Source organism: Podarcis erhardii, assembly GCF_964252035.2.
Source record: "Podarcis erhardii genome assembly, chromosome: 5".
NCBI classification, from domain to species: Eukaryota; Metazoa; Chordata; class Lepidosauria; order Squamata; family Lacertidae; genus Podarcis; species Podarcis erhardii.
In genome coordinates, this window is record NC_138509.1 from 37454222 (window position 1) to 37467808 (window position 13587).

The 13587-nt window shown below is 40.1% G+C and overlaps 1 protein-coding gene across 4 annotated transcripts in view; it reads right to left on the reverse strand.

Annotated features, from left to right (window-relative positions):
* Nucleotides 1-2192: 2192 nt before the first annotated feature.
* Nucleotides 2193-13587, reverse strand: part of PDE6C (phosphodiesterase 6C) — a 40350-nt gene continuing 28955 nt past the window's right edge. Inside the window, exons 12-23 of one of the 4 annotated variants that reach the window (XM_081863948.1) lie at nucleotides 11364-11510; nucleotides 9939-10046; nucleotides 9711-9820; nucleotides 8820-8907; nucleotides 8481-8581; nucleotides 7816-7923; nucleotides 7668-7731; nucleotides 6860-6934; nucleotides 6672-6755; nucleotides 5556-5709; nucleotides 3091-3142; nucleotides 2454-2472 (exon numbers count right to left, since the gene is read on the reverse strand). In XM_081863948.1, the coding sequence (XP_081720074.1) occupies nucleotides 3123-3142; nucleotides 5556-5709; nucleotides 6672-6755; nucleotides 6860-6934; nucleotides 7668-7731; nucleotides 7816-7923; nucleotides 8481-8581; nucleotides 8820-8907; nucleotides 9711-9820; nucleotides 9939-10046; nucleotides 11364-11510 (1059 nt within the window). In that variant the 3' untranslated portion in view covers nucleotides 2454-2472; nucleotides 3091-3122. The other 3 variants (XM_081863946.1, XM_081863945.1, XM_081863947.1) reach the window with 3 other exon arrangements.

Sequence of the window (13587 nt, forward strand, 5' to 3'; positions counted from 1 at the left end):
ACAGAAAAATAATATAGTTATATATTTTTATGGCATTGTAAAAGTCTGCATAAAATATTTGGCCCAGTAATCAATAATTGAACAAATGATAAATTTTAATGAAGCACTGTATCATTGGGATACTCTTGTATTTTGCATAGCTTTGACCCTTTTCGGAAACATTTTTGTAGCATGTTGAGAAGTTTATAGAAAGCAGGTGCTGTACAGCTGTATTTGAGTTTCTGCCCCTAAGGTATTTGCCACTATTTGGACGTATAAAAACAAAATGGCTGGCTTAGCGAAACATCTGATACTAAAATGATTTGAGGATCATAGTCATAGCACATTTGAAAAAATTGTTGCAGTTGTGTTTTAATTTCAGTAACCTGGTGCACAGCAGATAAAGATTTATCAATGAAATATATTTCCTTTGCCCATAGTGATCAAGCATACTCTAAAAAGATAAATAGATATGGATTGGATGCTCAATCCTATGTAATGGCCAGAGTTTTCCATATACAACATCTGTATATGCACATGGAGTTAAAACTATTAGCTTAACTTGCATGGTGGTTGAAGCTTTTTGGGAAACAAATGCCTGTGAGCTGCATTCAGGCTTTTAGATTTTGGCCAACTGGGTTGAGAAGGGTTTTACATTGTTTACTGAGTGAGAATTAGTGCTTATTCAAGGACTGAACTTGGGTTTTGGTGGGGGGTTGCTTTCAAGACAGATGTCCATTTATAAACTACCCTTGCTGATTTGAACAAAAGAGGCTTGGCAAATCAGGCGAAGGCCCATCTAGTCTAACGGCCTGTTCTCACAGTAGCCAACCAAATGCCTATAATAAGCCCACAAGCAGGTCCAGCCACTGGTATACAGAGGCATAATGGCTCCAACAGGGGAGGCAGAACATAGACACCTTGGCTAATAGCCATTGATAGCCTTATCCTCCAGCTAAGTGGATGGTCATCGTACATTGTGGGGAAATGAATTCCATATGCGCTGAGTGAAAAAGTACTTTCTCTTGCCTATCTTGAATCTCCCAACATTCAGCATCATTGGATGACCCCAAGATCTAGTGTTATGACCGATAAAATTGCTGTGTTTGTGTGATTTCTTAACAGATAGCCTGCCTTCTCACATACTTTTTACTACACGATTCATTTTGTACCACAAAGCTATCATGGGAAGTGCCAAGTTATGTGAGAAGGGTATGGAAACGGGAATACTGGTGTGAAGATGAACGATATACAGCATGGGTTCCACCAACGTGGTCTCAGGTTTCAGATTGTATCTTTTCAGTGTGGGAAAGAGCCACACTACAGTAGCTCCCACACTACAGAGGCGATTAGCAGAACACAAGAGTTTGTGTGTACATGAACCTTCCATTCATTTCAGTGGATCCAACAGATCCACATATGCAAAATAATGGGCAAAGATTTACTACCTCCTTTTAAGAAAAGGGCAGCTCTTGTGGATGGGATTTCTCCCTATCTGCTCTGGAGTGGGCTGAAGGCTGGTTGTGATCCCTGGGAAATTGGCAAGGTTGTCTCATTCTCAGATAACTGATAGCAGTAACTAACAGGCTCCCCCCTCCACAACACCTAAGTTAAGCTTCTGAAGCAAATCTTGGGTGGGAGACCATGAGTGGACAGAGGTGCCTTGTCATTATTTCTGAGTACTCGTCCTCCCTCTTGAACCATCTGGCTCTGGTTGGTGAACCTCGGTATGCTAGTAAAAAAAGCAAAGTCGATCCTGCGGGCCTTAAGACTGCTCACCTCTGCACTACAGCTCCTGCACCCATTGAAACTCTCTGGATCAAGGTGTATATATGCATGTGCAATAGGTCTGTTTATAGGCACAAATCTGATGCTGGAATTACAGCTACTAACATGACATCTGCTGCAACTTTATTTGTAACAGTACAGGGAAAAGAAGATAAATAATTCCAGATGAAAGGGCTAAACATAATATAAAACCTATTGTTCTCCATTACTAATTATGGGATTACAAGATGTGCAATGTAGAGATGCTTATATGAAATTGACAGAAAATAGTGTAAAAATCCTGACAGTTCGCAGCTTTAATTCGTTTAATAAAAAACATTCTGTATAAATTGAGGATGACAGCAACCCAAGAAATGAACCCATAATCCACTTGTACAAATTAATCTCTGATTATATTTCATCCATTCGTCGTGATTTTTTTTCAGTTTCCTCCCAATGCTGTCACTGTTGATTCCACTGGAAATGGCAGACAAGTAAGGACTGGACTGTATGCTACTTTATGTTTCAGAGAAATCCCCAGGCTCACTGAAGATCTTCCTAGATTTCTTCCACTGTAGCAGAAATATTGTCCTTGATGTTTTTTTTTTAGTGCCATTGAAGTCAGTTATAAAATTGTACATGTTTTTGATTTGCCCTCTTCTCCTCCACCTCCTCCACCACCACCACCGCCGCCTCCTCCTCCTGCTGCTGCTGCTGCTGCTTCAGCTAATAAAAAGCAGAAAGCAAAGGGTTATTGAGGTGATGTGTGTGTGTTTTAATAGTGTTCATTAGATATTTTACAGGTGTTTACTTTGTGGCATGAAAAGCACGTGTGTTTGGCCATTTTAAAGCTCAACACATTATCAGCAATTGTGCCATTTGATGAATAACCATTTAGCAACTTGATGACTAATAACCAAATATTATTCACCTAAGGTATGGCACAATGTATGAAAACTTTTCAAAGGACAAACACACACTGAACCACTCTTCCTGGAAAGTTTCAGCAACTAGGTATACTTAACTGCATTGACAAAATTGTAGCTGATGAAAGGTCTTAGGACAGAAAATTAAATCATAGGTCGATATAATCCTCCAAACTCTTTGGGAAGAAAAAAAGTGGACCTTTTTTTATCCTGAATACAGATGACATGGGGGGGACGAGCCAAAAACTTTTATTGAATCTCAAAATCAAACCCTAAAACTTCTTTTTCTATTGCTTCCAACGTCTTTCAAATGATTCCACAGGTTTTAATTTTTCATAGTTTTTCTCTTTGTAGTAAAGCAAATTGTTGCTTTCTGGTTCATGTAAATTAACATAGCAACATTAGAATGAAAACTTACATTTGAAAGCTGTGGATCACCATGCTACTAGGTTATTTTCGACCCTTTCCACCTGCATTGAAACACGTCACATGATCAGTGGCCTAGCCTCTAGAATGTTTACCTAAAATTAACAGCATGATATTCAAAATATTGATCTTAATTTTTGTAATATCTCATATCATCCTGTTTATTTTCTGTTCTGAACTTTCCACTGTAGTGGTTCAGCAAATAAAATTTGTTTTTATTTTGAAAGGCAAGCATTCAATGCAGCATCACAACCAGGTAGTCCAAAGATATGAGTGTAATCCAAATCATATATTGAACTCCAGTGGCAAGCCTACCTAATGTTTCAGGATTGCACTGTTGTATCAGTGAAGTATCTGAATGGTCCCTACATGCTATATACAAAACTGAAGTGTTTCTACTACTCTACAATTTTTAGACCATTGATCTCTTTCTATAAAGACCCTGATTTTGTGAGCTTACTGTTTCACTGTAACACTGTAATGACTAATAATAATCCTTGAATATTGTACAGACTATTTTAAATACATCCTGCCAAAAATAATATTTTCTTAGCTTTTAGAGGAGCAATCTTTCCATGTTATCTTGTCTTCACCTACTTTTAAAAGATGCTTTTTAAAGGCGGCTTTTCTTTTTGAAATTAAAATTAGCAGATCAGAGGACCAAAGACCCAAAGCACTTTCCCAAACACATCCACATTTTTCACAGGAAGAGAAAAGGCAAAAGAATCTCATCATTTAAAAGAAAAAATGAATTGTGTAGGGTGCCAATTTCTATGTTCTTACGAACCAGCTTAGCTGTTGGCCCTGATGTAGCCCTAGCTATATATCCACAAGATATTACCACATACCTTGTTGCATGGGAAAATGTACATGCACAATGGAATGCACTTTGGAATATGCATCTTATTCAAGGCAGTCAAGTACAGATGAATAGACTTTTTCACTTGCACCTGATCCTATACTCTTAGTTACAAATCTAGTAAGTGGTAAGCCTGTTTATTTATGCAGATCTCCTTAGCAGGATTGGGCTGACTGCGTTTTTATGAGTCTTGCTAATAACTTGGGAAATATCAAGTCCAGAAGGCAAACATGAACATGAACTTGTCGTTGCAGCTGGAGTAACAGATACAACAGCATTTTCTGTTGTTTTTGGCAAGGATACTATTTGTTTTGGACTCAGGTTTGTGCAAGGAACAGCATGAAAATTAAGTATTGTATCCTCATAGGGAACAAGGCATTTTAAAAAAGTTATGAAAGCATCACAAGATGAAGTCGATTCAGTTGCTCATGCCATTTTCCTTTTCCTTCTGCCAAGACTCACTTCTTAAACTTAGGCTAGAAATAGATGTCTAGTTCAACAGATAACAACACCAGTTGATTTCTCTAATGTTCAAAGGGAGATTTTGCTAAGGATTTTCAAACTGGCAATTCATGCTACTGTGACTCTTCCACTTTCCCCACTAACAGCTCAATCATGTACATATCTGCTCGGAGAAGTAAGTTCCACTGAGTTCAATAAGGCTTCCTCTGAGGTAAGTGGATATCAGATTGCAGCCTATACAGCAGCTAATGACATGGTAAGGCAGAGACACTTAGGCAACCTCTGAGCACATAAAATAGATTGAAGACACACACACACACCGTACATTGGACAATTCTCTTCCTTCTCCACGCAGGTCCTTTTTTCTCTGCTGAAACGCTTGGGGGAACTCATGGTGGGAAGGAGAGTGTACTACCTTTGCCCCTGCACTGCGGGCTTTCTCTGCTGGCTTCCTCCTGCACACTACATTTGGCAGGACTGGTCTCTCTACAACGGAGTGCTCATCTAGCATTTGCAGTGGCACCACAGTTTCCAGTGACCTTCATTCTCAGGAAATCAAACCTGAGGGTTGCCTGGCACTCCTGAAATCTCTTACCACTCAGAGACTGGGGCACATGTAACACAGGTGTTTGACTTGCGATTGTGCTTCCTGGAAGACGAACTCTGAGCAAAAGGTGTACTGAGCTAACATGGTAAGAGTAAGCACCAGACGACTTGCTGTTCCAGCAGCAAAACCAGAGGTTTCTTCTATTCACAGAAGGGTTAGGGTCCCACTAATGGCTGCTGCTCATGAAAGCTGCAGAGGAGATGACTTTCAACCAAGTCTACCTTCCTTCTGCCACCTTCCATGGTGTTCCAGAGCCCCTAATGCACTCTGGAACACATTTTATGGGGTGGAAGGAGGAGTAGCAAGCAGAAAGGGGAACTGTTGAAAATTGCCTCTCTCCCCTTCTGTGAGTCGAAGGTTTCATTTGCAGAGCTCAGCTCATGGAATCTCTTAATCCAGCCCATTCCATCCCTACTTACCACTAAGTGCTGATCAGCAGACTTTAGCCTTGAATGCCAAATCCAGCCAAAGTTACCCAAATTGCACAAGCATGTGCATGCATGTAGGAACACATTTTTATATGCCTAACCTTTCTTGGCAGCTTCTTCCTCCTGCCTTTTCTTTTCTTCCTCAATCTTCTTCATCTTTTCTTCATACACGTCAGCTCGCGACTTCCATTCCACCCGGTTGTTTTGAAGACCATCAAACATAGGCGTAATTTCCTTATGGAACCTTGAGAATTCCTAAGTAAACAGTGCAGATCCGTAAACTGACCTTTCATGGTGAAATGGTGTATCTACAGTGGTAACACAGACATTTCTGACATGTGCAGACTAAAGATGGCCATTAGCTGGCAAGCTGCGGTGACAAACATATTTATCTCAGGGCAGAACTAAGTTGGCTAGCAGGAAGGTTTCTGATGTGCAAAGCCAGGATGAGGTAGCATTTGTCAAAAATAAGTGGTTGATGGGCAGAAGGGGTTTAATTCCCCCAGCCTGGCTTAGAAACTTGATTTCCCAGTCAAATGAGGGTAAGTGTTGGGTTCTCCCCTGTAAATGCCCCACGAGGCAAATTTGTGATTAGAAATCATGCACTTGCTGATGAAAATCTAATTCTGTCCTTAGTTTATGTATACGATAAGAATGGTGCTATTTACATTGAAAGGAAACTTTTAAAAGTAGGGCGGATCAGACATCCTGATATGAAAAGCTCTGAGTAATACCAGTAGGAGATGTTTTAGGAGACTCAACAGTTCAAAACATGCACAGTTGTAACCATTTAACATACAGTGGTGCCTCACAAGACGAAATTAATCCGTTCCGTGAGGCTCTTCGTATAGCGGTTTTTTCGTCTTGCGAAGCAAGCCCATTGACAGCTTAGCGGATTAGGGCTATTAGCAGTTTAGCGGCTTTTAGCAGATCAACTGATAAGCGGCTTAGGGTTAGGAAAAGGGGGGGAAAAGGGAAAAAAACCCCGCAGGAACTCGCAAGACATTTTCGTCTTGCAAAGCAAGCCCATAGGGAAATTCGTTTTGTGAAGCACCTCCAAAACAGAAAACCCTTTCGTCTAGCGGGTTTTCCATCTTGCAAGGCGTTCGTCTTGTGGGGCACCACTGTACATATTTGACTCTTATAATTCCTTATGTCTAAAAATTTAGGTATACATTGTAAAAACAATAATATGACAGTCAAATTATTCGTCTTACCTTGTATACAAAAGTACACACAAAATCAATGAAACCAACTTGAAGCTTGGGCAGTTCTTCACCTTTGTTCCTGTCCATCATAGGCTAAAAAATGAATGAAGCAGATATTGTCAGTTGAAATACTTGGAAGTCTTTGTTTTTAAAACAAAACAATATAATAGATAATATAATTACAATGAAACACTTACAATTGGCTGTTGCTGTAGGACAGTTCGTTCAAGATCACCTTGCTCCCAGAATTCATTTGCAACCATGATGGCAACCTAAGAGTGAATAATGGCTTCTATTGAAAGATTCAAGATTAAACAGCAATTGTAACCTAAAACCGTATTCAACAGAAAACATAGCAGAAGAATGTGTTTTTGCCATCATAGTAATAACTCTTTAAAAATGACCAATAAGATATATTTGCCACACATTCTGATCGTTTTGAAATACCACAAACATGTCCTGAATCCAACTCTGAATTGAAATATATCACAGCGAAGAATGTGGGAATGCATTCTACAAGTATTTAATATGTTACTCCAGTATCTATAGCTGGAAATGAATAGTATGCTGTCTACTCGCTACCCTCTGGAACTCACTAACTGATGGCATTCACTGCTGCAAGAGATGGTTATGGCCAATGGTTTAGATGGCTTTAAAATATTACCAAACCTGAATGATTGGCCTTAGCTCTTAGCTCAGAGCCAGAGCCTACATCTGTCTGAACACCAGTTGCTTGGGATGGCAAAGACCATCTGCTTGAGGGCTTTGCAGAGTGCTTGGGCCAGACAGACCCTTGGTCTGATCAGCAGGATCTCCTCTTCTGAATTTCTTTATTATTGTTACAGTAAGCTCGTTTTGGAAAAAGAATAGGGAACAAATCTGGAAATCAACAAACATCTTCACATGCTTCAGCATCAAACATATATCTAGATATTACTGAAATAAAAGCCTCATGTATTTTCTCTCAATAAAAATTACATCAAACTAGATTCTGAAGATGCTCACCTTACTTTGCACCTCCCAAGGTTTAGTGATAGCAGACAAGTCACAGCCAGTCATCATCATCGCCCTTTAAATAAAGATAATAGATTTATAGCAGGAGGAAAAACAGTACTAGCCTTAGTGGAGGAAGGGTAAAATGAAATTGACCTACATTATTACTTCCTTTTTGGTTGGGTCCATAGATATATATTTAATTGCTTCCTCTTCTTTTTCCATCTTTTCAATTGCATCCACAATCTTTTGAAACATAGTCCTTTTCCTGTGGAAATATGGTGACTTTTACAATGCACGCATGGTCACTTTTACAGCCTACTTGGGAATTTTACTGTCCTGGAGCCCAACATGGGCCTCTGAAATGGAATTCTGAGGCCCAAAGCAAGAAACCCTGATGGATATTAGGCACTAAAGTTAATTACGTTGCGTTTCTAATTGCAGTAATGACCTAATGGACTAACCCTGTCAGGTAAACCTTTGCTAAGATTAACAATGGAATCACATTATCATCACTTTTCAGGTATCCTTTAGTTTAAATATGCACCAATATGTACACAGTGTACAGGGTATCTGACTAGTTTTTTTTTTTCACATGATGAGACACAGACAAAAAATCATTCCATACATAAATGCATTTATTTTTTACATTGTTTATGTTTTTGCTTTGTTAAAGTAATACTTAAAAACATTTTTAATCTAGTAGGCTCAAAACATGAAAAACTACACAGAAAAAAAGTTTTAAAAAATTGTAAAATGGCCACAGTAGCTGCATTTTAAATTTTCATAAGAAAGCATTATAGTAGAAAAGAATTTAGCACTTACTTGAAATATAAAGCCAAGTCAGTTGCTATGATTGCAACTTCAAATAAATGTAGAACAGTTTCATACTGGCGCTTATTTAGGTTCTGGAAGATGTTTAAACTCTGCAAGATCGAGATTTTTGCAAATCAATACAGTTTACAAAATTATTCCATGTGTATATGCTACTGTATAATAATGCATCTACTTAAAGTAAACTGTCTTAGTATTTCCTAGTCATCCAAAATAAAAACAAAAACTAGGGATAGCAGTACTGTTGTGTATAAGTTGTATATAAGTAGCTAATAACAGACATTCTGGACAAAATAAGTAAAAATAAATAACCTGAACACAGACACAGACCTCATCTTGTAGCAAGGTTTTACTGTACTCTAGATGGTGTCTTTCTAAAATGGAAGAGCCATGAAGTCTTGCCAGTGGAGATGCTGACCTGATGAAACACAATTATATAGTTTAAAATAATCCACAGGGTGTATTTCTGAACCATGAACTTACATACTGTAGAGCTTATCCACACTAATTTGCTTTTAATTAATAGGAAACTATTCTCCTTCATAGAGTACCAACATGTCTTCCTGCTGGTCCATCCTGTTGTAATATAGTTATTGACTTCAACTTTCATGCATGAAAGGGATAAGCTGAATCCAGAGTTCAGCTGTCCCTCCTTGACTGACTGTGTAGATCAGGGGTCAGCAAACCTTTTCAGCAGGGGGCCGGTCCACTGTCCCTCAGACCTTATGGGGGGCCAGACTACATTTTGGGGGGGAAATTAAAAATGAACAAATTCCTATGCCCCACAAATAACCCAGAGATGCATTTTAAATAAAAGCACACATTCTACTCATGTAAAAACATGCTGATTCCCGGACCATCCGCGGGCTGGATTTAGAAGGTGATTGCCTACCCATGGTGTAGATATAAAGGAGGAATGGAAGTGTGGGTGGTGGGTTCTTGGGGTTGTGTTTTGTTTTTGCAATAAGTGGCTATCTGAACAAGAGGACCAATAAATGATGCATGTTGCTCCCACCACAGCAAATTTATCTACTACGTATCCCTGGTTGGCCACTGCAGAAAAGAGGATTTTAGCCTAGATGCATATGTGGTCTGATCCATTAGGCACTAAGTTGAACTGGCTGCTTTAGATAATGGCAATTTCTTTTCACCACCATCCAATCATGTTCCCTACTTTTAAGACAGTTGTTCCAGATGTATATGTCAACAGATACCACTTACTTCATTTGATACAAGTTGTTGGTCCCTCTGTGATCAATGTCATGGCAAAAAGCTGCAGATACCATAGCAAAGGCTTCTAGGTCCGTATAATATTTCTTTATTCTACCTGTCTATAGAAAGAGAAGGGTTTTAAAAAAAAAACAAAAAAAAATAACAACGTTGCATCTCTGCAGGTGTGTTACAAATGAAAAACAAATTTAGGCATAGATTCAGAGAAACAAAAGATACCATCAAAAGGGTGAACATGGTCTGCCCAACATTGAATCCATGCCGCCAGTTGTGGTAAGTGATATCACGATAGCCTTTTCTCACAGTATACATCCACCTTGTAAGCACCTGTGGCAAATGAAAAGCACTTGATTCTCTGTACTTTTAAGTCTTGTAAACAAAATACAAAGCTATTTTGCCACAGCTATATAATTGGTTGTACTATAATAAAGTTGAGATTAATCCTGATTTTGTGTCAGCGTAGCGTTAACAGAATACTAGACTACATACCCTCCAACATTTCTCCAATGAAAATAGGAATTCCCATGCCATAGTGATAATTTTACAATTTAAACACCCACACATGGTTGCCCCAGCCATTCTGGGCAGCTTCCAACATATATAATAACATAAGAAAACATTAAACATTTTTTAAAAAAACTTCCCTATACAGGATTGCCTTCAGATGGCTCGGAGGTCAGATAATTCCATACCCTCCAATATTTATCCAATGAAAACAGGGACATCCTAAGGAAAAGTGGGACATTCTAGGTTCAAATCAGAAACTGGTAGGGCATCTCTAAATCAGGGACATCCCTGGAAAATAGGGGCACTTGGAGGGTCTGGGACTGTGACCTAGGAGACCAGGGGTCAAGTCCCCTCTCAGCTCATCTTGGCCTGCAAGACCATTTTGGGTAATCCGCCTCCACCCACCCTACGTCTGACATGATATAGGTAAAGGTTGGGCCTAAACAACCTCAGCCCAGTATACCTGAAGGAGCATCTCCACCCCCATCATTCAGCCAGGACACTGAGGTCCTCCTCTGAGGGCCTTCTGGTGGTTCCCTCACTGTGAGAAGTAAAGTTACAGGGAACCAGGCAGAGGGCCTTCTTGGTATTGGCGCCCTCCTTGTGGAACGCCCTCCCATCAGATGTCAAGGAAATAAAGAATTACATAACTTTTAGAAGACAGGGCTTTATAAGGAAGTTTTTTAATGTTTGGTGTTTTATTGTGCTTTACATTTGCTAATATACAAATCATCATCATCATCAGAAAGAGTAGGGATTTGCCAAAGCTCACTTAAGTAGTTTCCAAAGCACCAGACACCCAGCTGATGCAAAGGGAGGGCAATCCTGTTTGGTGACTGACTGATGCCAGTTATGAGGAGCAGCTGCATAAGATGGAGGGTGCCAGTGGGCCTGCCTATGACATAGAGTCAGGCCTACACGCCATATTGCCTCTTCTGTGTTGTGTCGCCACCTATTCCCTGGCTTAGTTTGCATGATGAAATGGTGCGTCCTGGCGCACCACAGCTGAATATATATACAAGAGCAGATCTGCCTCATATTTAGGACTATTAATGGCACGCTAGGTCTGCAAAGGTAATGCTATGTTCTTTGTTTCATATGGCACAGGCTTAGGGAAACAGGCAAAATATATCTGACCTCTGCTGGTACTTTGAACTTTTCCACAACATTTATCTCAAAGAACATCCGTATCCCACACTTGATCAACTCATGTTCTGTAACGGGGAAGTCACTGAAGCGAAATTCATAAAGTTCTACATCCTTTGGTTCAGGCAATTCCTCTTTCTGTTGGGAAAACCAAACAAAACCCCATCAGTTTGACATGTCACAAGGGATTAGGCGGAGATAATTTTTCTGTCTTCAGCTTCCGTGGGAGGGTTGCCATGCCAACACTTTGGAATCAAAACCACCATGAATATACAGATCTCTCATGTTTCAAGCAACAGTTCTAGAAAAATTAGCATTGCATACTAAGTTGCTTAATATCTCCAAATTATTTTTAAGGTGGGGAGGCGTATGTTTATGCATTGGTTAGATCCAGTTAGATTTGTCATCCAGTTAGATGCACTTAGATCATAGGGTATATATTGTTTAGATCAGACTGGCCCAAATTGTAAAGGCGAAAGATTTATACGATCTGAAGAGAAACCTGAGTATAGACTGGCCCAAATTGTGACCCATCAGACTGAACACAGCTCACAAAAATAAAATAAAAATGCATTGTGGCTGCCAGGTGCTTGACTTTTACCGACCCCAGCCATCCTGTTTTCTCTTTCTTTTTTTCTGTGCCAGGCAAAGGAGCAAATCTTGAAGGTTGAATGAGCTGCTAATGGCCACTGGTGGGCTATGTGCAGCTTGGCGGGTCACAGGTTGGGCAGGCCTGGTTCTGGAGAATATTATTTCCCCCCCCCCTAAAGAGTTGAAGGTGACATGATTATAGACAGATTGTGGCTTCTAGTGTGTATAATGATCCCACTTCCCCCTCTGGCTCAACAGGCTTTGCAGGTTTTCAAAACAGAATTGTTTCAAAAACCTACAAAACCTGTCTGATGATGAAAGGCAACAGTAGGCCAAAATACATGTGCATGAGTGTATGTTATAGAATTTTTAAAAAACTTTTGCACCACTTTAAATGTTCTTTCAAACTATTGTATCCCCAACCTGTGGCCCTCCAGATGTTTTGGCCTACAACTCCCATGATCCCTAGCTAACAGGACCAGTGGCCAGGGATGATGGGAATTGTAATCCAAAACATCAGGAGGGCCGAAGGTTGGGGATGCCTGCCTTAGACTGTCAGGTATTATTTGGAGACCTGTGCATAGCCTAAAAGATATAGAGGACATTGCTTTATAATAGCATTGCTACATTAAAATAATCTAAAAGCAGCAACTCTATAAAAACAATATTCAAATAAAACAATTTAACAAAAAATATAAGGAAAAAATTAAATTAGAAATCTTCATGTGGTGCCAGAAAACCGTCAGAGCATATTTCTGGGGAGAACATTCTAAGCTGAGTCACCACCTCTGAAAATGCTTTGTCCCCCAAGAGTTACACACCACATGTCAGGTGTTGGAAGAACCTAAACTAGGGGCCTCGGATGAGGACAATCTCAAAGTGTGGGCAGGGAATAAACAATATTTCAGGCAGCCTGGGCTCAATCCATTAAGGGTTTTAAAGATCAAGACTCTGCACTTGGAACTGCACCCCAAAACAGACTAGGAGCCAGCACAGTTATCAAAACACCAGCACAACATGATCATAATGTCCAGTCTCACTTAGCAGTCTAACAGCCATTAAATTAACTAAAGTCAACCATTGTTTTTCGTGGGGGTTATGTACCTGGCTGCCATGCATGTCGGTGGAGTGGGCATAAGCCCACTCTGTACTGCTATGCCCCCTTTTCTGGACACTTCCCGAGTTGCGGCGATGTGTGCGGTTGCAGCTGCACACATACAGTAATCTAAAGGTTACCAGAGCAACAGCTGGAAAATCAGCCTAAGCTGGTAAAAGGGGATTCATGCCACAGTGGAAACTTGCACCTCTAGTGACAGAGACTGTGGAAGGAGCATCCTCATACTGCAAACCTGTTCCTTCAGAAGGACTACAACCCCATCCAGAATTTGGGGGGGGGACATTTGAATACACAAACATGCTACAGAAAGCCCCTCTGTCTTATATGAATGGAGACTCGGTTTGTTGGCCCTCATACAGTCCGTTACTGTACTCAAGCACCAATGTAGCACTTATACTGATGGCATCTCAGCCCAAATCTCTGGGTGACCTAACTCAGTGGTTTCATGGTAGGTACCGGTAATAAAAAAGCAAGGAACAAGACTTAGTCCCATGGAACACCACAGTA